Source organism: Eucyclogobius newberryi, unplaced genomic scaffold (genome assembly GCF_026437365.1).
Source record: "Eucyclogobius newberryi isolate DKJ021-1_F unplaced genomic scaffold, fEucNew1.0.hap1 SCAF_17, whole genome shotgun sequence".
Classification (NCBI taxonomy): Eukaryota; Metazoa; Chordata; class Actinopteri; order Gobiiformes; family Gobiidae; genus Eucyclogobius; species Eucyclogobius newberryi.
The window spans coordinates 23,281,062-23,306,463 of record NW_027315801.1 but is presented as its reverse complement, the minus strand read 5'-3'; the positions used below and the strand labels follow the sequence as shown (position 1 = coordinate 23,306,463).

Here is a 25,402-nt window from a genome sequence, read left to right as displayed (position 1 = left end):
GACCTTATTCCCGGCCCGCCAACTTTTCCCTCTCTTCCCACGTGATCGGCACTTTCGTTGTAATCGCACTTCCGATCCAGCGGGAACTCCGTTGGTTTAAATGCAGAACGAGGGAAAAGTCTCGTTGTCAAAATATGCTATAAAGTAGATTGATTTGTGTAAAATAACCAATGTTCACGTGACCAACAAGTTATTCTGTGTAGAACCTATTTTCTCTCAAGGTCGGCAGCCATAATGTCAACTAATACAACTGGAAGAAGGATTACGTCGTATAGCGGGCTTCCAGAATAAAGTTTTTTTTTTAAGGTCCTGTGTTGAATTCCCAGACATTGGACTTGATTTCTAGACTGCGAGTGGCCTTTTTGCATCAATAACATGTTCAATAAACTCCATTTACAGAACATGAGCAAAGAAGAGACCCATAATGTAAGTATTTAACTTCTTATTGCCGTTACAATAAAAATAATATCCAATACATAATGACTAAGGGAAGTATAACAAATATTCTTCATTTCACACAAAATCTGGATAGGCATGAAATCAAACCGAACCAAACTGAATGACATAGCTTGATGGCAGGGTGTCACGCCAAATTTATCCAAATGAACAAATAATAATGATGGTTTAAAGTCCTGTCATGAGGACTAAGCCTGGGTGCCAAAACCAAAAATGTTATTGTGGCAATTTAACCAACAACATTCATACATATAATATTCCTTGTTGTTTTAACAGTTTCCGTACTTGTACAAGATCCATGACGATTCCGGCAGAGACCATCCCGAGCCCGGACACCAGCAGTGGCACTGTGACCTGAGCAGCGATCAGCCAGGGACTCTCTGGAAGGAACCCATACTCCGATCGGGTCAACTTCCATGTGACGCCTCGTAACTTCTGCCCCTGGTACCGTAACTCCAGCTCCAAACGCGTAACCACCATTGTGTTTTATCTATGTCCAGACAACATCAAACAATTGTCTGTGGCTGGATAATCCTGCTTACAACGCCAATATTTAGCGTCTTCAGGGGAATATTTGTTGTCAATTGGAACAGACTGTAGCGTGGCACCGGTTATTCCTATGGTGAGTCAGCATTGATGATGAGTCCATTTGTCAGCACCACTAGGGATCGCAGTCATTAACTTTAACTGCATTTGTAAGTCACGACATTCCACACAGTGCTCGTCGATTCACATTTGCAGTCCTAATCTGGTGAGTCGACTAAAGTCCGAATAGAAAAATGAAAGTTATTAAAAGAATCGTCGACACTTCACCGTTGTTGTCATGTTGTTTCCTGACTTGGTCCTTGGTTGTCAGTAGTAGTTAAAAAAAAATATATGAATGGCAGTAATGTGTTGTTTTTCCTCTTGATAAATCCATTTCAGAACAATCTTGTATCGTTACTGATCAATAGTTAATCTTAAAAGTCTTCTTGCTTCTTCCCGGCAGCGTGTCTGGAGAGAGTACCGGTATACTGGCTCCCTCAGCTTCAGCAGCATCCTGCTCAGTCTGTGGTGACGTAGTACAGAAAGAGGCTGTCTGCTCCTTCAGACAGGCACACTCATGAGCGGAACGACCAGGCTTCTGCCCTCCACTAACATCTTTTCTATTTCATGCTCCGTGCTTCCTCTCATCCTGGATTTGACTCCTTCCTCCTGTGTCGTTTTTGGTCATTTACTCTCTCTCTTCCTTCTGGTCGTGACTCACTCTTTTATTTTTTCCACCACTGGCTCTGTTCCACCTGATGTTTTGTCATTTAATCGTAGGCTGCCTAGTAAGCATTTATTAAAAAGGTCAGTTTTGTTTTGGAATATAATAAAACCTTGCATATACTAATATTTTACAGGTGCTCTACGTGACTTTTCTGGAGGAGGGTATGATATCCATCTCCGTAGAGAGTCCAAGATATACCATGCATCCAGAATGTATTCACAGGGTCTCACGTTTTACACTTTGTTATGTTTTATTTTAAAAATGATTGATTATTTGCCTTAAAATGTTGCAAACAATACCCCATAAAGACAACGTGAAAGAAAGTTGTTAGAATTCTTAGTAAAGTAAAGTAAAAGAGTAAAAAGTGACGTGCTACAAATACTTTCCAGATGCACTGTATGTTTAATGAAATATGCATAGCTATTGAATTCCATACTGTGCAACATTCAGGGAAAATCCATGCCATCGTCATGGAGACAAGCTGGGGGCGTACCCTCCACCAGAAAAGCTACGTAGTGCAACTTAAAAAAAAAAAACTCTCAAAGTAACTAAAATGATGTTTTTTTGCATGCTTTTCTTAGCATATTCGGTTATGCAATGCTTCACAGTCTAGCCTGCACAGTCAAAGAATGTTGCTCACAAAACAGCAGATGCCACCATATGACCCCTTCACCCCGACTGTCAGTCCCAAAACAAAGTAATGTCAAAAAAAGGGCCAAAAAAGAAAAACAAGGTCTCGTGGTAACTGAGTGATGTACTACAAGAGATCTGAGAGAAATGACTCAGCAGTAAGAATAAAGCCCCCATTACATAGCTAAGGAAAATGTGTTGTTTATTTTTCATCAATACTTTTGCTTATATTGCAATATTTTAGTCTTTGTACATTTGCTCTATGAACTACAGAAAGGATAAGTACTTCTTGACATATGACATCTAGAATCCCAGACAACGACGACAGGATGTCTACATTGTGCACTAATATTCACCCGTATACTTTATGCAAGCCTGTGCAAAATAGGCCACCTCATTGTTTGTCCTTCACTGCCCTCTGTATTTCTGGACAAAGCTATGAGCTGAAACAATCATTTTCTCAGCTGCTGACAGCGGCAACGATGAGCGAAAGAAATACTGATGAGCAGCAGATAAGGAGAAGAAATAAGCTTTATACTATGAGTTTGTTAGGTGAGGGAGGGAAGATATAACATCAGCAGCAAACAGGCAAATTAGAGTGCTCAAGGCAAGGCAAGTTTATTTGTAGAGCACAATTCCTACACAAGGCAAATCAGAGTGCTTCACACAACAGGACAACATGCATTAAAGTACAGAAATCACAAAACAGTTTAAGACATAAAAGCGAAGAGTGCAAATTAAATCATTTTAGTCCTATGCACAGCTAAACCAAACTGTTTTTAGCTCGATTTTAGCTCAATTTTGATTGCACCAATGATGACACAAACCAATTAAAGTCTATCCAATGCTAAAATAATGTACGTACAAAATAAATGGCAATGTACATAAATAAAAATGTGCAAAAGTGAAATGCAGATGAAACGATCATCACCCTCAGCAGTTATCCAGGAGGAGGCTCCACCTACTGTATTTGCTCAGTTTAATCAAAGTGGCAGTGGCAGTGTATATTAATGTCTCTGTACATTCTCCGTTCCAATCAAGACTAAACCAAACTCATGAACTTACAACTAGAGCTGGGTTAAAAAAAAATCGATTTTCCGATTTTTAATCAATTCGCCTATTAATGACCGATTATCGATTCGTACGTCCAAAGATCGATTTATTTTTTTTACATTTAATTAAAAAAAAATAAATTAAAAAATGTTTGAAAAATGCTCAACGTTTACATTTTATATTTCCAGTTTCAGTACTGGCAGTGTGTGAGCAGTTTTAAAATAAAAATGCTTTTGGTAGCAACCGCTTTTGGGTGAATTCTTAATTATTTTCAAGCATAATAATAATGCACTGGTTAGTGTCCCAGTAGAATCCACAGTTGCAGATGTAGTCACCTCAATGATGTACTCCATTTATTGTCCTGAATTATCTTTCTTGAAGGTAGATTGACCCTTAACCTTTTCATCAGTCTTCCAGCCATCAGTAACTACCAATACTTGTAAGATTTGCTGTTTAATATTGATATAATACTAGTTTTAACATGTTGCTTCTCTACACAGTCATGAAGTGAAGGAAGCGGTTCAAATACATTTTTCATTTTTAATAACATTAACCCCCATATTGAATCGAAATCGGATCGAATCGGAAATCAGATCGAAATCGGATCGAATCGGATGGAATCTGAGAAAATCGGGAAAAAAAATGATTTTGAAACGTAAAAATCGGAATCGAATCGATTCTTGAAATTTGAATCGAAACCCAGCTCTACTTACAACATAGTGAAGAATTTACAAATGCAAATTTAAACCAAATGTATGAAAAGGAGCAGTTGATATAGATAATCTGTAGAAGTGAAATCTGCTGTAAATGTTCATGTTTCTCTCACAGATAAATCACTTTGATGTTGATATTAATTTATATTCATCAATGACATAAAATGTGTTGGTTGTTATTAAAAACCCAATTTTATTTTTCATATTTTGCAATGGTTCTCCAAAGTACTTGGGGGTAAAATGATTCTCTATAAATCCTGAAATGGCTTGTACAAATAAGTCATACTGCAATGATGCTGTTTTAAACAATGTGTGGAGTGAAAATGACACTGCAGCAGAAATATGGAGGGATCAGTTGTGTTGGTGACTAGTTTCCACTCACCTGTACCATGTCCAGCACCATGCCCGCCATCACCATGCCCATCCCGGCTAGCAGGTAGGGGAACAGCACCTGCAGACAGATGGCTATGGACGACTCCTCCTCCACTTTGGCCACTGCCACTTTGGGCTTCTCCACTGGTTTCTTCTTCTGGGGAGGAGGCTGTGGAGCCGGGGGAACCAGGGAGTCGTCATTATCCTGGAGGTGGGCATCGGGACTGTTACCAGGACTCTTCTCTTTAGAGCGGGACTTCTTTCCCTTTTTTCTCTGTCGGGTTTGGTTCGGCGGCTTGTCCTCTCCAGCCATTGTGCCTGTGAAGTATAACAGTATACAGATGTATATATTTGGCTTGATAATGGTGGAGCATTTATGACAAATTAATCATCTTCAGATTTCTGGTCACAAATATTAGAGCATGTTCTAGTAGTATAGGGAAAAAATGTATAATGCACCGCCATTTTCAGAAAGATAGACTAAATTGTCACATTATGGTATACTTCCAGATTGTGTGAAGGCTTATTGATCTTGAAGGAGGCAAGGCTACAGTAGCATACAGTGCACCAAACATAAAATGCAGTGTACTTTTTACTTATTAATGTAGCATGGAAATCAAATAAGTCAAAATGTGATAAATTAAGTCATTTTATATACATTTTAATACATTTAATGAAATCTTTTAGCACATTTCTGTAGCATTGACATGATGCAAATATTATTATTAAGACAAATTTAAGCTCAAGATATTTATGCAAGAGACAGATTTTCTCTTGCACATGTCACAATAAACCACACTTGCAGGGACGACATAGACCATCACTTAGCCTAAGGTTAAACCAATGATGGGATTTTAAGACGCTAATTGAGATCCTTCAAAACTATTCTAACTTTATAGATTGATACATGAATTCACCAGTAGTGGCTCAGCTGAGTATCAGGTTGTTTCACAGGGTTTTTAGTTTACCTTTTTTTTTTTTTTATATACGGCTTTGACTAATGTTCATCATGGAAGCATCTTTATATACATTTAGCACCATCAACACATGGCGGATTTCCATGGTAACTGACTTTTTGACACTCTTCTGATACATTGTACCTCTTTGTCAGGAATTGCCAGGGAATATCCAAAAGGTATCTTATGGTAAATGCACTTTAATAATTGTTCATTTTAGTTGCTGGGATGTAATCTTAAATTCAGGATTATTGATGTTTTAAATTTTGCATTATGGTCTAACAGTCTTTATACAAATGAACCAAACATAAACACTAACCAACTGTAATACTATAAGTCTGCATTCATTTAATTTCACGTGGATGGTTGAAAACAGCTACTTATGTAGTTGGAGCATTTTAAGAGGAAGATTGCACGTTGCTGTTGCACATCTATTCAGCCCCGGAGATGTTCCCAGCCACAATAGAACAGCAAAATGCACAAAAATCTAGCATTACCTTACTTCAAACCCGGGTTATCTTTGACATAACATTCAGTCGTTCCATTTCGCTCCCACTGACAGCAAAAGCAGCTAAACCTAACGTCACACGATAGTAAGCTGCTAGATTTGTGTCACTCCATTGCGACGTTCCCCTACTTCCTACCATTCCAGCTGTGCCCGCCCCCCGTTACTAGGGTTACCCACTGGGCGAGCACTGATTGGTTCTAAATTTGTGTCGACGTCTAATCCCGCCCTCTTTTCTCGTGAGCAGCTGCATAGGGAATCCCTGCTAAATATAGGGAAAAGAGGACACGCAATTAACCTAAATACAGTAAACTCTGCTTTTTGAATGAGACCAGACCTGATATTTTAGATATAAGACATTACACTGCCTCATTTGTGACTCATATAGACTTTATTACTGTATAGTATTACTATTTAAATACTGACTTAACCATGTGCAATACTGTCATATTCACTCACATGCAGTAATGTCACATTCATGTGCATATAACTGATGAAAAAAGAGTTTTTATTTTACCATTATTATTAGTATTATCTTGTCTTACGCTTGCTGTTTTTAATTTATTTTATCTTTATTTTCCCCTCCATTCCTTATTAGGAAATGAGATGTTTTGTCTATAGGAGTTTTTGTTTATAAGAGTTTTGTTTATAAGAGTTCTTCTATTAACTTCCTATAAGTTATCTGTCCTTTTCCTCTGTATCTACCTGCGTTGCAACAATGAAATTTCCCCACGTGTGGACAATAAAGGAATATCTTTTCCCTTATCTTATCTTATTAATTGTCCATTTTTTAATGATTGGATGGCATCTAATTTTAAACTAGAGCCAGTATCAGAATCTGGTCCAATCATTTACAAGTGTCAATACAGTTTTTTTGCAAACAAGAAAAAGGCAATTGATTGTTCACGTCACATCCTCAAAATAAATGACATTTTAGTTGTTTTGTTTTATCTGTTAAAGGTGCGGTATGCATGACTTTTTTTTGGAGGAGTGGCTACTGGCTTGTCTCCATGGAGATGCTATGGCTAAAGTTCCACAGTTTAGAATTAATCATATCTATCTGCAATAAGACAAGCTGGTGGTGATTTAAAGGAGCCCTTGTCACAGAAACAGCACGTGTTTTTCAAAGTATTGTTTTTGCAATAAAAACACCTAAAATTAAATAAATGCAAGATAGATACATTTGATGCCATATTGTGTAACATTCTAGTCAAAGCAATAGCGTCTCCATGGAGAAAGGCAGGTTACATACTGCACCTTTAAGTAATAAGCACATTGCACCATTTTTCATTCTTGCCACATGATTTGAAGCATTCCCTGAGCTATTTTTGTTTATATAGACAAATAATTAAACCTATATTGCTTATTTGTTTCATAAAGGAATTAGTTTGTTTGGAAAAGCTAATAAAAAGAACCACTCTTTACCTCAAACATCTAACAAGTCATTTCCATGCCCTTACCTTTGCTTGTAGTTTGTTGCGTGGTGTTGACAACAATCCAGTGTGTTCACGGTGAAAGTTATGAGTGTATTTACTAGATATAGCAAGAATAAATAGGACTTGTATACAGGACTTTCTTTGCCATGCGTTGTCTGAGTCTTTGGTCCTGTGCAGGCCTACATTCAGAGCCAGTGCGCATGTATCTCTGAACCCGGATTGAATTTCATGGCATTGGCAGTTAAGGATATCCCTCGCCTGTCTGCTTCCATCTCACTGGACTGTGTGACAGCAGCACACAGGGATAATGGTTCTGTTTTATTATTATGGGTGATTCAAGGGGTGCAAATGAAAGAAAAGAAACACTTGGCATGAGACTTAAATTAACTTTATAATTGCAAAAAGAGACAATTTGCTGCATTTAAAAATTCCATCGAAAACATGAGAATTAGTTTTCAAAAGATGTTCACCCCAAAGAGGGTCATAATAATAGAAGGCTATACAATGCTTTATAGAACATTAGGAACATTAAATAAATACCAGGAAGTACATAAAACCAGTGATGTAATGGCAATGTGGCCATTTATATTTAGAATGATATTTAACCAGTACTTTGACACCTATATTTGTAGAGATGACTTGTTTGACAGGGTTTAATCTTGGCTCACACTGTAGTGTTTAACGTGAGGCACTTGACACATGGCATTTAGTTGGTATGCATTTCAGCTTATTGAGACTATTATGATTATTATCATTAGTATTATGCTCAATATGTATTTACTAATTATGCAAAAAATATAGCTAAGAACAATGCCACATCTTCATTAGTTTCCATTAATTTCTAACTGGCTTTTTTAAGGTTGAGTTTGTGTAGTGTCTCAAATGTGATATTGCATATGTATTATCATGTATTATGTATTATTACTTAGGTATTTCATTCTTTCTTTTATTTTAGTTCTCTATATTTACTTTCTTTGCTGCCATCAAGTGTTCAAAATCAACTACTGCATGCCTACATGGAGGGAGCACGTTCCAAAGATAATGTACTGAGTGTAACCTGTTAAATAACCTTACATACACGACTTAACATACACGTACAAGTCATAAAAGCACGTTTTTACTGTGTGTGCACGTCAGCGTAATCATACAGTACAAACATGTCCTATATAGATAAATGCCTGCACATGCAAAAACATGTGGTTCTTTTGGTTTTCAATGATTCCAATCTGCCACCAGAGGGCGCCAGAGTGCCATGGGTGGAGATTGCGCGGACCACCTCAGATAGGATTGTGCACACAGAGCAGCTCGGTGTGATGAGGAGCAGAGCTGAGATAGTGTGTCTGAGCTGGTGTGGTGGAAACTCTCGTGGAAACTTGTAATGCTCTATAAATATTCTGGTCTGCCCTGTTGCCAGTGCTCTGTCGTGACAATCAGGATATACAGTATCTCACGGCAGATTCAAGCAAGAAATATTAATCTTGCCATTTACCATTCAGCTTTTGTATTGCTCTTTTTCTTTTCTTTTTAAGTAGAATGGTTCAATGGAGCCACTACCTTTCACATAGACTGCAGCTATACAAAATATTCCTTCATTTTACTCAGCTTCAGTATTTATTTGCCTGGAAGTTTCACAGCATTAAATCTATCCACAGTTGATTTTATTAGCAAAAAATACCTACAAAAAACATGCTTTCTTATTGTGAGTGGTGTAGCCGCCGCACAGATTGGACCTGTAACTTGACTTGAATCATCTGCTTGTCTCCATGGAGCTGGACGTTTAATGCCATGCTGTGAAACATTCTAAAACACTAGCATCCATCCACCGAAAAAGTTTTTAAAATGCCTTAAACATGCTAAAATAATAATACGAAATGTCAGCTGATCTAAAACAAACAAACAAACAAACAAACAAACAAACACACAAACAAACCTTTTCTTTTTAGATTAGAAAGCGCAGACACTACAGATGTAGAAGTAAAAGCAACAGATACCTACACATTTGACTTCAGTACAGTACTTTTTACTATGTCACTTTCCACCACTGTATTAAATGCAACCAGGACAACCGTCAACCATTACCAAAACATAGCCCAGAAGTTTGGGCTCAGGTTTATTGAGTAATTCCACTTCAAGTCTATTACATTTTAACCTCACTTCCATATCGTCTAACTCTGTAACATACAGATTGTGATTATTCCTTTCTAAACTCACTCTCTCTTGTCCACATGTCCTGGTTTACCTTGGAGCACCTGTTGCTGTCCCAGAGCAGCTGCTGGCCTTGTGATCTACACACACACACACACACACACACACGCACGCACACACGCACACACGCACACACGCACACACGCACACACGCCATGCTTTGTGGGGCATTACATTGCTGGAGCCTCACCAAAACCCTAATCATAATTACTACTTGGCCAGCATTAATCTAAGCCTTAACCTTAATTAACCAATATCATAACCCATTACTTTAATCCATGCAACTGATCTGTTAATAAAGGACTTACTGTTTGTCATAATTGTTAATGGCTGAAGTTAAATTGACATAATATTGAAGGATTAACTTTATAAAGACCTGATTTCTGGTCCACGCAACAAAAAAGTTCCCCATGAAGTGACCACGTATACACATTTCTGTCCCCACAATGTGATGAATGCCCGGCAACACACACGTGGACACAAACATTACATGACCACGCAGAAGTACACAACGGCATGTCACATGTTTTGGGAACAGTCGCTCCGCTCATACGAACCTCCTCACCTTCTTAACTGGCTTCATCTTTTCACTCTGGTTACAGGTTTTGTTAGGAAAAAGAATGTAAAGACTTTATGTGTCTAATAAACATATAACCTGTGTTTTGTTATCAATGCTGTGTAGCCAATCGTATTAATTCATCATGCGTACTCAAATTATTTAGAGGGAAGTTATGATAGGGAGGAATTCTGTATCCACTGGAAAACACAATTTGAAAAGTGGAGTGAAAGGCCAAGTTGCTCATTTTATATATACCGTATTTTCCGAACTATAAGTAGCACCTTTTTTCATAGTTTTGGCCGGGGTGCGACTTATACTTATATTTATACTTATATACTTATACTCCGGAGCGACTTACATATGATTTAATTTGTTATTTTCACACTTGCAACTGCATTTCATACTCCAGTGCAACTTATATATGTTTTTTTCTTCTCTATTGCGTATTTAGTGCAACTTATAGTCCCGAAAACACGGTATACATTTTTTTACAGTGACAATGCTGTTTTAGATTGGATGCATTGCATACCTTCTTAATAATAAGCTTAACAAATCTGGCTTAAAATTGGAAGTATACCTCTCTGCAGTCCAACTTTTTTGTATTTTATTTATTCTTTTCTATCTATCTATCTATCTATCTATCTTATCTATTCTTATTTACTCTATTTATGAATTACTTTTTTCCTATGTGTTTGTGTTTAAATGCAGAGAAGACTTTACTGTCACCAGCTCCATTCTACAAGAGTCTCAAGACCTCACAGTCGGATATCTGTCTTGTACAAATATATTTCCTTAAAGCTACAACTTAACTTTGCATGACGTAACTCGAAATGTTTTGTTTTCAAGCGTGATTCTTTCAAGGAGTGGAAGTGACAAAAAATGTTCTGAAAATAAGACTACATCTGTCAGGAAGCGCATGGGAATTCTGGAGGCTGCGTTTGGCTGCGAGGACACGACTCCTCAGAGGAGACTTTAAGCTCCGAGCGCCTCGTAAATCAGTTCAAAGATTGGGCCTCAGTTGAAAGTCAAACGCTTGTAGAGACCTGCTGTCGATGTAACTACGGTTCTGCGGCACAACACGTCATCCCCCAAGTGCTAATGTGTTTGCAAGACATTGCCATTTGGTAACTATGGATGAACTGAAGACAACAAGCAGTAAAATGTAGCTCAGATTATTGTGTCCATACAATTCTGTCCTAACAATGTATAATGGCCAATGAGTATAAATCAATTAAGCAAACTGAAGAAATAAACCTCTTAATAGCATACTCAGCCCCTCATTTTTTTATTTCATATTTATATATTTCTAACAAAAGAAGAAGCACCACTGCATAAACATATTCTTTACAATATTTGTCCTTGATTATATCCAAACTGTTTGTACTGCCGTCCATTCAGGCTCGCTGCTCGCCATTTGGGAGCCCCCAGACCCCCCCATCCCCTTTTGTAATAAAAATAAATAAATGTGGGGGTTTGATGTCTTTAATACAACATTAAGGTGCCTATTTATTTATGCATTATTTTAATTATATTGCATTATTTTAATTATATTGCACCAGAATACAGGAAATTACATGACCCCCTTTGGATTGTGATTTATGTAATTTTTATATATATATATATATATATATATATATATATATATATATATATATATATATATATATATATATATATATATATATATATTTATAAATTACATAAATCACAATCCAAAGGGGGTCATGTAATTTCCTGTATTCTGGTGCAATTTATATGAACCAGTAATAAGATAAGATAAGATAATCCTTTCTTGTCCACACATGGGGAAATTTCATTGTTGCAACGCAGGTAGATACAGAGGAAAAGAACAGATAACTTATAGGAAGTTTAAAAAACACTCTCAATAGAAGAACTCTTATAAACAAAAACTCCTATGGACAAAACCTCACATTTCCCAACAAGGGATGGAGGGGAAAAATAAATAAAGATAAAGATAAAAATAAAAATATAATATAATATATATTTTTTTTAAATAGCATTTGCAACTCATTACTCATACATAGTTTATCATGAGGGCCCGCCACAGTCCCTACATTTTGACCAGGCTTTTATGTCCCAAATAAGCACATGAATGTTGTAGCCTGTTCTTGTATCATGACTCATTTATCTTCAACTGTTCTGTTTGTGCCTTCGTCGATGGTTATAGGTGGTATGGACGATTTTTTTCAGCAATTTTTTTGTCATATTTCCTCGTGGCGTGGACTGCCGATTAGTCCTGCCACGTATCAATCATAAAACGCACCTATCGCTCACCTGCAGCCGTGTCAGGCTCTTCCCCACGTTTCCGCGTGCCTAAGCGCATGGATCTATCATAATATAGTTCCCTCATTGTACGGGACAAAATGAAGACGGAGAAAGACAGTTCGAGCTGACGCAGAAGTGAACAGAAATCTACGGGAGACGAGAGATGCGATTGCGCTAATAAACAAACGCACGTGTGTGTTGTATCGGTCCACACGGGGGAGGGCGCATGCGCACTTCCGCCTGCGTTCTCAAATCGCCGAAAAATCGTCCATACCGCTTTTAATGTAGCCAGTGTCTGTTGCTTTTATTGTTGTCATTTATTAATTATGTCGTTATCCGCTGTTGTTACTCACACAGTTGTCTGCATGTGGTTTTCCTATGTCTATGCTCTATGTAATATGCTGTTGTTCTACTTCTTGTACTGTCTTTGCACATGCTGGTAGCAATCCTTTGCGGTACATAATCTGCATTTCTCTACACCACAAAGCTTTGACAATTACACCACAAACATTTTAAAAGCAACTTAAATCACCTTTATGATCCCCACGCCCGGATGGTCCCACAATATTAGATTAATTGGGTTCAATCACTTATTTGTTGTCATCACCATGTTGAAGACGTCACCGCATGTAAATGCTTATTTCCTCTGTCATGAAATGAGTTTATACTTCAAGAGGACAGAAAGTATGGGCTTTGATCATTATGATCCATGTACAACACCAAACGGCTACATTGACCATCAACAAAAGCTCAAAGAAAACTTAATTTTTGACACAAACAGAACCCCATAATGACGGGGGATTATCTCTGCAAGCTGCGAGCGCTAAACCTGAAGGATTCCACACAGCAGTGGCAAATAAGTGTGTTCTAGTATATGTCAGACCACAAGTGCAAAGTACAGAAAGATGTGTCATAGTGTGTCAAATGTGTCATGCATAGCGACAGTGTCACTTGATATCAGACATAGAGTCCCTGTTGGCCGTACACGATGTGCATGTGCGTAATGTGCCACTTGTATCTGAATGAACGTAAAGCGAGCATCTGCTGCGAAGCCCCTCTTACTTCAGGCTGCCAGTGTGTGTGATGAATGGCTGCACATAGTTTTGCGTGTGTTGCAGCACCTCCAGGAGAATCCATCGCACCGCCGGCTATGATATAATGAGCAATCAGAGACACACGTTTCGGCGCAGAGAATTAACCTTTTCATGTCGTATAAATGTCATCAGTGTACTTAAATCAATCCCATGAAATAGAAGCTACGCATAGCACTATTTGTTTTATGATGTTTTCCGTTTATCCTCGGTGGTCGGACCTCTGAGAGACGTTTTTTCTGCGTTTCTGCGTTTCAGCACTTGAAAAAACTATGATCAGTACATTACAGTTTATGTACGAAGACTCTAAAAAAAACATTTAAGTACTGAAATCCAGCAAGTGTGAAATTCTGCTTTTGTTAGCTTCGTGTAGACGTTAGCAGCATTAGCACCGTTTGTGCTAATGCTGCTCAAAGACTGTGCAGGAGCAGGTTCACAGACAATAAAGGGACAGGGGGCAACTAAAAGGAAAATATCCCAAGTACTATCATAATATTAGCTTAGGTGGTACTTGGTGTGAACAGCTTTAGAATCATTGATACACGTGTTTAAGTATTAGCTTCATTTTGTTCAGCTTTGCTATCAAGATGCTATCAAACAGTAGACTTTTGTAGTTTTTATTCAATATAATGTTACACAATTTAACGTATAATCATGTCGGAAAACAAGCTGTGCCTCCAACAGGACCCTTTTTTCCTCTGGTCTTTTTTTTTCTCTTCTTTGTAAAACATTCACTATCACAAGTCCAGTTAACAGGCTTTATTTTGATTCTCCACAATTACCTCCACCATCCTGCCACTTTCGGAACGTGAGACATTTAAGACCATTCGCTTTTTAGCAACAATTGAAACAGTTAGCGCTGGATTCAACGTGCTAATTGGTTCTAATCTCCTGCCAAGCCATCCGGTTTCAAATGACATGATTCCAGTTAACCTGTCACATCAAGGTCAGAGAGTCTCGTCCATGGCATTTAGTGACCTTCTGTGAGGCTAGGGGCCGGGCGAAAGGTGCTCGGCGTGTGTGGGTGAGGGTCAGCCGGTTTGCGCCTTAGGGGTCAAATGCAGTGTCTCGCCCGCACCACGGCAGACCGAAAACAGCAGGGAGAGACGCCGACTATATCACACTTGCCTCAGGTTTGCTCTGCTGAACGAAGCACGTTTTTGTATTACGCAGTGAACGCTGTGGAGTTACGTGATTTCTGATCCACTGTCGGCGTAAATCTCAACACGTCTGGCACACTCGGGTTCACAGGTGCAAGGGCAACGGCTCATGTTACCTGCATAATAGTGTCGAGTGGCACGTAGTATGTTCACATGCAGGGCCAGAGGATCCTGACAGAACTATAAAGCTTCTTCTAGAGTGTTTTCTTTGTGCACGTTTGCAGGATGAAAGCGCTAAGATTAAGTGTTAAGGAATGCTTTACTTTACCCAGTGGGAAATGTGTCCTTCGCCTTAGATCCTTCTTTAATTACTGCTGGAGCAACCTGTCAATAACAAAAAAGTTTGATGATTTTCACAGTTTTTTTCAAGCCATCTTGGAAATAAATAAATATATATTTCAAGATGGCTGCCGCTGTGACAAACTGGGTTGTTCAGCTCTGTGACAATCCAGTGAAAATCTCCCAAGTACGGTAGAGATAGTGCCATCCACGCTGCTAGCCAAGCATTTGTGAGTTATTGAACACTTTTGTCTCCTATCTGGGGGAAACTTCTGGCACAAAACATGTCTGGGACCATCTGATTGGCATATTGGGAAATAAAGAGAAGTACAAGCAGTAAAGAAACAGATTGATAACGATTTAAAGAGAGCAGAAGCAGAATTATTACAGTATACAACTGCAAAAGAATAAAACAATATGAAGGCAACTTGTAATGTAATGAAGGATGTGATTGACCAGCATTATTCTAAACATTCATTAATACAGATAATGCAAAATTATAGTAACTGGTCATGCTCAAGAAATTGCAGATTAATTCAATACTTTCTTTTCATGAATGTGGGTCCAAACTTACCGCAAACCCCCTTCAGAGACAGAAGATTTGGCATTGACATTAATCAAAATTCCATGTTCCTTGGGGCAGTGTGTGAGAGTATTCTGAAAATGTAAGAGTAAATGTCTAAAGATTGTAATAATATTGATATGTCATTGATTATGGAGGTGATAATTTGTGTACTTAAGCCTTTGACTCACATTTGCAACAGATATTTTGCAACAGGAACATTTCCAGAGAAATTGATGCTGGCCAAAGTGCTTCACATCGATAAAGGTGGTGAAAAGCAATTATTGACCAACTACAGGCCAATGTCATAATTAGATGAATTTAAAAAGAATACTGGAGAAATTGTTTGTTAAACAACTGAAAAATACAGTATATGATATGATCAACAATATGGGTTCCGTAGCAACAGGTAAACATCCTTAACTGTAAAGGATTTTATAAGGAATGTAACATCAGCTGTTGATAATAAAGAAAATACAGTGGGTAAATTAATTGGTCTAAAAAAAGCATTCGATACAATTGACCAATATTCACTTTCACAGAAGTGTGATTTATGGGATCAGAGGGTTGGGTAATAGTTGGTTTAAAAGCTACCTGAATAATAGACTTCAGTATGTAGAGAGTAATGGAACTATGTCACATTAAAAACACATTATCTTGTGGAGTCCCACAGGGCTCTGTGTTGGGGCCAAAATGACCATTTATCTGAATGACATTTGCAGTATTTAAAGTACTGAAGTTGGTTCGCAAATGATAAAAATGTATTCTGCTTAGGACATGATGTTAATAAGTTAATTTCACAAGTTGAAAGAGAGTTGATACTATTTAAAATTATTTGATTTAAATAAGTTATCATTAAATGAGAAGAAAAGTAAATGTATGATCTTTGGGTCCAGTAAGGCAATGTTGAATGTGAAAAGGAAAGGGATCAAAATAGAACCGGACTATGAGACCTGGACTTTGGGAGTGATTATAGATCATCAGATTTGTTGGAAACCACAAATACAATACATCAGGAGTAAAATATCAAAAATAGCTGGTTTACTTTATTAAACCAAACCTTTAGTAAATAAGAAATGTCTGCATGCTAGCTATTTTATTTTATTTTATTATTTTTGTTGTTATCTTTTTATTTAATTTATCTATTCTATTTTATTTTATCCTCCCTCCATTCCCTATTAAGATATGACAGGAGTTTTGTTAATAAGAGTTTTTTGTTTTGTTTATAAGAGTTCTTCTATTAAGAGTGTTCTTTTTTTAAACTTGTAACAACGAAATTTCCCCATGTGTGGACATTAAAGGATTATCTTATCTCATCTTATGTCCTATACTCATCACTTGTGCTTCCGTATCTATCTGACTGCTCAGAAATCTGGGGAAATGCCCATAAAACATACTTAGATCCAATAATTAAAAAAGGGGAATAAGAATAATGAATAAAGTCAGATTCCATGATTCTATTAATTCACTTTTTATATTTTTACATAATATATAAAAATCAATGGCTATAGTTCAGTTAAAAAAAATTAAATTGTGTTTCATGTTGTGAGAAAGGACCTTCCGGTAAGCATTCAATCTTTCTTTGAATGACAAAATAGTCACTATAACCTCAGATGTTTACTTGAGTTTGAATTTAATAAAGTAAGAACTAATGTTTGGCAATATGTGTATCTGTTTTAAGAATCAAACTATGGAATGAGCTCAGTGATGAACTATTTATTTAAAAAAAAACTCTAAAAGGTGAAATTATTAATACATATAAATCGTTGTTCTAAATTTATAAAAAAAAATGTAATAAAGAATATAATTCTAATACTGATAAAATGCTGAAATTGTCTGAATTGTTTAGTTTTTGTTTGTATAATATTTAGGATGTTGCTTCACCTCAATCCTTTTCTGTTGCAACCAAGATAGTTGGAAATGTACTTTTTTATGTATGTTATGTTTTATGTATGTTTTTACTATGAACACCCAAATAAATCATTCAATAGTGTGGCGGTGGAAGGTTTGGTGTTAGAGTGTCTCATTCCGCCCCATCACTCCTCATATGCAGTGGTATTTTTGTGCACACCCATCGCTCTCTTGCTTTAGTTACCCTTAAGGTTTATTTTGTTTGTGTGTGTCTGTGCACGCGCGTAGTGAGCGCTTTGGCCCATCTTCCATTTATCTCAACGCCGCGTGCGCCCTTCTAGTTTTAACATGTGTATCTTTGTTGCCATTACATTCAGTTGCGCTAATATTTCTCTCTGCCTCTTTTTTGACCACCTGGAACGATTGTGTACCTGCTGTTTAAAACCATAAATAACAACTACTGGAATTGTGATCCATCTTATACTCAGTTACACACACATTCTCTATAGTGTTGTTTACAAGTGATGTAGCAGAAGATAAAGGACATTCTAGCATGGCTACAGTAATATAACATTGATTCAAGTGAAAATACTGTAGATAAAATGGCATTTATATAGGTATTGCTTTTATGTTCTAATGAAATCTGTCATTATCAATGCATTTTTCCTGGAGATTCCCTTTCTGTCAGTAATACCGCTTCATGCATTAATAATAAACACATGTCTGACACCATCAATGTGTACATAACCAAATGTTGTTGCTTTTAAGGGTCAGCTTAAAACCTTTTTATTTAGACAAGCCTTTTAATTGCATTTGTTTTAGGGACAGATTTTTACTGCATATTGTTGTATATGTATTGCTCACTGAAAGTTTTTTGTGTTTTTATTGTTTTATTCTCTGTTTTGTGAAGCACTTTGTGACTTCTGTCTGTGAAAAGTGCTATACAAATACTATTTACTTTACTTGCTTACTTACTTACTTACTTACTTGGTTCAGGACAAAAACAAACTGTCAATATTATCAAACCGACCTCAGTGATATTTAGTAAACACAATGCAAAATGGATATGGATTTGTTGGGTTGAGAGATATTTCAATCAAGGTGAGAAGATGTGGAATGTAATGAAGCCCTGACACAGACATACTCAGACCCTCCTGTGAGACGGATTACCTGTTGAGGCCTCTGGAGTCCATAATGCCCCTTTTTCCATCAGTCCCTACTCGGCTCGGCTCGGCTCGCTCTGAGCTCGTGGCCCCGCTCGGCCCTGATTGCATTTCCATTACATCTGGTGCTCGGTGGAGCTGTGTGAAAATAGGTGTGGAAACAGTGCAAAAGGACGTCTGCTCGACAGAGACCACAACACATGACAACAGCTACGCACTAGATATAGTAACTCAAAACATCAGAAAAACTGCCACAGTAATGGCAAATAAAGCAGAGCAGACGGTATCACAGACACAGAGGATGGATACAATCACAGAGAATAGCGAACAGGACAAAAGTTTGTTACTCACCTCTGAAGCTAAAGTTAAACTACAGCGTTCTCATCCATTTCCTTACCCCCCAATGAAGCCCAGTTCACAAAACATTGATATTAATTCAGTTTTATTATACACAGTATGGCTTTACCTGTTAAAAATGCTACAAAATAAAATGAAATGCCTTCCTGTGGAACATTTCCCCCACTATGAGTCCGACAATCCAAATGTTGGTCAATAGAGAACTGCAATATGAACTTATTTTTAAATGCATTGCTTTAAATGTATCTGCTAATTAACCCAGTATCTATTATTTTCCGAGGTCTATGTTGCTCTATGCTGCATGATTTGTAAAAGGGTTCAGCAGACTGGTTGCTATGTGCGAGACATCCTACAGGCAGGATTTATGAGCCTTTATGGCCCTAAGAATGGTGTATTTTCAGATTTTGTCCAGGTCCAAAATTGATGATTTTTCCAAACATATACTCCTTATTTCTATATTTAGTGGAATTTGACACATCATAAAAACGTTTTACTCATGCCCTCAGGCTTGATCATTAAAAAGTGTGCGTACGATATGTTGGTAACAGAGCAGTGCTGGCCCTCGAGCTGCTTGTGAATTCTTCTAAAACAGGGTTGGCCCGACAGTAACAAGCAGCAGCGCTCCTATATAATGAAGTGAGTGGGGTCTTTGATTCCTCTGACAGACCCAGTGGCCCGCTGTGAGCAAAGAGGGTCCGGCCAAAGCTCGGCAGAGGTCGTAAAAAGCCCTGGAACAGAATAATACCCAGCTGCTGCTCTGTCGCGGTTGGGATTTGTCCCCTTGTTGAAATGTCAGTGCTGTTACCTGTACTTCCGAATCAGGAAAAGCCCAGGATGGGTTTATGGCGAGTGCATCACAGGGAAATCTCTTCCAGATGACATCACTGCGCTGTATTTGCTTGTAGATGGAAGATTTCCATGCTCGGTCAGTGTTGTTTGTTTGACAGTTGCTCTGTTGCTATGAAGCTGGACGTAACTGGAATTAAGTGATGGCCCAGGATGTTGTTATGTTAAATGCAAATTAATCTTCTTTATCCTTTTGGACTTGGGTCTGGGACAACCAAAGCTCATAATATTCCTCCTAGAGTATAGAGATAAACACAAATATAAACTATACATAACTATTATGTTTATTCAGGCTTAATACAATTCCAGACGTTAGTATTTCACTTTCAATTGTTGAAATGCTGTATGTTAAATGTATATTATGCATTATGTTTGAACTCAGCTCTGCCTCAGTTACTGTACAGTTTTGAGGAGAGGCTTTTGGTTGCAGAAGACTCCTCATCGTTTTCTATAACACCCATGGGTCATTGCTTATATTTTGGATATCTCAAAACAACTTCTGATATAGAACAACTGAATAAAAGAAACAAGGCAACAGACGTCCGGTTGAAAACTGTAGAGCTGATTTCACCTGTCCCTTTGCAGTACGTCACTGTAAACGACATCACGACCATGCCGAGTACAACATCGAGTGGGGAGAACAATTCTAACATGGTTACACGCTCTTAATAGTCCATTTTGCATAATATGTCTTCATTTAAGCCTTTCTCGGCTCGACTCTTCATCTCGTCTTTATGACTCTACCATACTGGTGGTGTCGCCTGAAAGTCCATTGAAGGAGCTCATATTTCAAGGACACTGGATTGCTCAAACATGCATGAATGTAACATCCATGCTCCAGATGTTGGGTGGAGGGTTTTATTGTGGGATTGGGTCAGTGACACTCGTCTGTTGGCAGCTTTGCCATTCACCATGTAAATAAGTGCTTTATTCTTCTTCACCAACAATCTGGAGGAATCAAAATATGCTGACTCAGCATCTTCCTTTAACAAAAGCATTGTGTACTTAACCAAATCTCTGGGACCAATAAGCTTTTTACGGCACAACCCTGGCAGAGCAACACATTTGACCTATTGTGTTTTGTCTTCTATTTAGTTCTAATCTATGACGCCCGTGGGTCATTATGTTTTATTTGTTTTATTTTGGACACCTTGAATTGCAATATTTCAAATTAATTAATAAAAAAAAGGATTGAAAACTGCCTTTACGTTACATTGCAGTTTATGATGGCGAACAGAGGAAGTTTTTTCATTTGTACCAATATGGTTACATAATCCTGCCAAATCCATTTAAGGAAACAAAATTGCTGAATGCAGTAACTAAATATCAATGGGCGTGACACGAGGAGCAGTGAAGACCGACTCACACTCACAAGAACACTCTGGATCTTGTCCTAACGTATGGAACAGAGATTAGTGACCTCATTGTCCTCCCTCAAAACCCTATATTGTCAGATCATTTCCTAATTACCTTTCAGTTTATTCTTAAAGATCATCCAGTCCCACAAAATAAAGTTATAATGAAAAGGACAATATCTGAAAAATCTATCTCAAAATTCAAAGAAATAATAGAGCCAATATTCAGTGACATGTCATGTGATCCTGCTGAGAACAGCTTTAGTCCCAGTTTAAGTGATCAATGTGTCGACTTGACCATGAATTCTCTGAAGTCTGCTCTTGACGTTGTCGCGCCGTTAAAACAGAAGGTCATTAGGCCAAAGCGCGCCTCCCCATGGTACAACCAAGAACTGCGTTCACATAAACAAAAAGTTAGAAAGTTAGAGGGATTATTTCGTCGCTCTCACACCGAAGAATCCCTAAAAGCATGGAAAAGTTGCCTGCTGTCCTATAAGCAGGCTCTGCGTAAGGCCCAAACCAGATATTATTCAAATCTAATAGAAGTCAACAAAAGTAACACTAAATTCCTTTTCAGCACTGTAGCTAGGCTAACAAACTGTCACAGTGCAGTAGAGCCCTCAATCCCAGCTACACTTAGCTCTGATGATTTCCTCCTATTTTTTAACAATAAAATAAAAACAATCAGAGATAAATTAGATGAAATTACCCCCGCTATTAGCCCTGAACTAGCCCAAGCTGTAAATCTAACGTCCCATATAAATCCACCTGTAAACCTAGAAAGGTTCACAGCTGTTGATCAAGCAGAGATAACTTCAGCCATTATGTCCTCTAAAAGCTCAACTTGTGTCCTAGACCCTATTCCAAGCAGACTCCTCAAAGACATTCTCCCCCTAATTATAGACCCTATTCTTAATATAATAAATACTTCACTCGAAAGTGGCTATGTTCCACAGTCCTTCAAACATGCAGTCATTAAACCTCTTCTGAAAAAGCCTAATCTAGATCCCGACCTATTGGTAAACTACAGACCTATTTCAAATCTTCCCTTCGTCTCTAAAATCCTTGAAAAAGTTGTAGTAAAACAGCTTTGTCGCCACCTGCAGGACAATAACTTATTTGAAGTTTTCCAGTCAGGGTTCAGAGCCCACCACAGCACTGAAACTGCACTAGTTAAAGTCACAAATGATTTGTTATTAGCCGCTGACGATGGACTGGTCTCAATCCTGGTTCTGTTGGACCTCAGCGCAGCGTTTGACACCATCGACCACAACATTCTACTGCAGAGGTTAGAATGTGATGTAGGTGTTGGAGGAACAGCCCTCAGCTGGTTTAAATCCTATCTATCTGATAGGTTCCAATTTGTTAATGTAAACCAGAGCTCCTCACCAAGCTCTAAAGTAATTTACGGTGTGCCACAGGGTTCGGTACTCGGTCCAATTCTGTTTACTCTTTATATGCTACCATTAGGCAACATTATCAGAAAGCATGGCATTAACTTCCACTGCTATGCAGATGACACTCAGCTGTATTTATCAATGAAACCTGATCAGAGCGATCAAGTAGACAGACTTAGTACTTGTGTGAAGGAGATAAAAACCTGGATGACACTAAACTACCTGCTTCTTAACCCTGAAAAAACCGAGGTCATTGTGCTTGGCCCTAAGCATCTACGAGACGCTCTATCTGAGCAGATAGTCACACTGGACAATGTCAGTGTAGCCTCCAGTTCTACTGTAAGAAACCTTGGAGTCTTATTTGACCAGGAGCTCTCATTTAAAGCTCATATAAATCAAGCTTGTAAAACAGCCTATTTCCATTTGCGCAACATCGCCAAAATCAGAAGAATCCTGCCTAAAAGTGATGCCGAAAAACCTATCCATGCATTTGTAACGACTAGATTAGACTACTGTAACTCCCTGCTTGCAGCGTGTCCTAAAAGCTCCATAAAAAGCTTTCAACTGGTTCAAAATGCAGCAGCAAGATTACTAACAGGAACAAAAAGAAGAGAGCACATTACGCCGGTGCTGAAGTCTCTTCACTGGCTCCCTGTCGAGTTTAGAATCAAATTCAAAATTCTACTCTTGACCTACAAAGCCATAAATGACATGGCCCCATCCTACCTCAAAGATGCTATAGAACCATATCATCCAAACAGAGCTCTTCGCTCTCAGAATGCTGGCCTTCTGGTGGTGCCAAGAGTCTCTAAAAGTACTGTAGGAGGTAGAGCGTTTAGCTACCAAGCTCCTGTGTTATGGAATCAGCTCCCGATCCATGTTAAATATGCTGACACAGTCTCTTCATTTACGTCCAGGCTTAAAACGTTCCTCTTCGAAATCGCTTATGGTCAGAGTAGTTAGGAACAGAAACATAAACCCACAGCTTTAGCTATGCTGCCCAAGGAGTAACTATGCTGGGGGAAGTATGACAGCTTGAGCACTATCCTCTTCTTCTTCTGACTACTTATGCTATCAAACAATATTTATTTTTTGATTCCACTTGCAAACTGTTCACCGCCTTCTTTTCTTTCTCTCACTCCTGAGGACCTGTGGACCCAGATGCCCCTCTCCTGGTGAAGTGGTCCCTGCCCTGTGTGGACGGTCCCTCATCTGCCTGAAGAGTGGCTCCAGTTCGCCTCAGTCGGTCCCTCATCTGCCTGAAGAGTGGGTCCAGCTCGCCTCCGACGGTCCCTCATCTGCCTGAAGAGTGGCTCCAGCTCGCCTCCGACGGTCCCTCTTCTGCCTGAAGAGTGGGTCCAGCTCGACTCAGACGGTCCCTCATCTGCCTGAAGAGTGGGTCCAGCTCGACTCAGACGGTCCCTCTTCTGCCTGAAGAGTGGGTCCAGCTCCAGTCTCCTTGTGTCCGTCTGTCCGTCTGTGAGAGTCGGATCTCTCCTTCACTGGAACTCCTCCAGGTTTCTACGCTTTTTTCCCAAAGAGGTTTTTTTTGTAGTTTTTCCTGGCCGAGAAGGAGAGTCTAAGGACAGAGGACCCTGGGACATCGTCCCTCGCCACCATAGACATTGTCTGACTTCATCGCCACCACAGACATTGTCTGACTTCATCGCCACCACAGACATTGTTGATTCATTTCTCCCTGTGGCCCTCAGAGGCAACTGTTGTTGTGATTTTGGGCCTTACAAAAATAAATTGATTTGATTTGATTTGACCTGGATCTGACGTCTTGACCGCAGGAGAATAAAGATTACCCAAATATTTATGAATCACTTGATTGTTCAATGAGAGAGGGGAACTATTATAATACGGTTAAAAGCTCCTAAAAGTTGATTTAGCATATTATAGGTCTCCTTTAATGTGAAGTAGAAATTCAGGCAATGCCACTGAAACACTTTGTCTTACTTTACTCCATGGGAGGCCTCCTTGTATTCTAAATACTGACGTTAGATTCCTCCTCTACATTCTGGAAGATTGTTTTCAGTATAAGTGTGGTTTTTGAGGCATGTGAAGTGTGATAACGTCAAAAAGGTTTCTAATAATGCCCTTAAAAGTGCACTGCACAACTTTCCTGGTGACAGTTTGCTACCTCCTTGTGTCCATGGAGATATTAAGTTTCTCTGAAATGTTCCAGTATGACATTAAACATATTGAATATGAAATGATGCATGTTTTTCTCACAAAACTCGCATTCTTACACTGACATTCTGCTTGTGAAACCTGCTTGTCTCAATGGAGATGGATAAGTTTAATGCTATACCGTGGAACAGTCCAAGCAAAGTGAATTGCAGTTTCATCCTGCTGATGTTGACATTTGCATCTGCCTCAGCGCCAACACATGTGCGTTTTGCTCAGAACAGCAGCTAAGAGCGAAGCGCAGTAACCTTGAATGGAGTTTGCTGACCACATAGACTGTTTCCTCTTTGTTTGAGTCCAGGCGTAAGTACACAAGATGACGCAAAACACTATCACACTGTCTTTTTTCCCCCTCCATTGGGTAACTGTGAATCACTTTTTGGAAAGCTATCAAAGTTCAGCGAGATGAGGAGAGAAGTGTGGTACTCATTCTGCACATGATCAAAAAGACCTTTGTTTTATGTCTTTATTTTTATGTCTAATATAGTTTTTGTTTTTTGAAACATGCTGCATTCATTTTACTATTAATGTTTCTACAATACATAGGTGTGTGATGAAAAGTTACATAGTTTATACATAATTCTCCCTAAATTGATCTACTCTATGCTAATAGCTTTTACACACTATAACTAAACAGAGTCAAATAAAGCCTCTTTGCTTCAAATTCACTTAAAGATGAAAACCTCAACTGAAGCATAGGTCTGTATAGGATAGTGTATGGAAAA

At 38.5% G+C, this 25,402-nt stretch overlaps 2 protein-coding genes across 6 annotated transcripts in view; one reads left to right on the top strand and one right to left on the bottom strand.

The window, feature by feature from the left end:
• The window catches only part of LOC140363157 (solute carrier family 41 member 3), a 20,448-nt gene extending 12,887 nt beyond the window's left edge, over positions 1-7,561 (bottom strand). For 2 of the 5 annotated variants that reach the window (XR_011927136.1, XM_072449522.1), the window contains exons 1-2: positions 5,930-6,092; positions 4,487-4,794 (exon numbers count right to left, since the gene is read on the bottom strand). Coding sequence is in view for 4 of the 5 variants with exons in the window: in XM_072449522.1 (XP_072305623.1) it covers positions 4,487-4,789 (303 nt within the window). In the remaining variant the exon portion in view is untranslated. Of the gene's footprint in view, positions 1-741; positions 996-4,486; positions 4,795-5,929; positions 6,093-7,397 lie in introns of those variants that run through there. The other 3 variants (XM_072449524.1, XM_072449523.1, XM_072449526.1) reach the window with 3 other exon arrangements.
• Positions 1-25,402, top strand: part of LOC140363593 (craniofacial development protein 2-like) — a 184,870-nt gene that overhangs the window by 131,206 nt on the left and 28,262 nt on the right. The gene's annotated exons all lie outside the window — the stretch shown is intronic.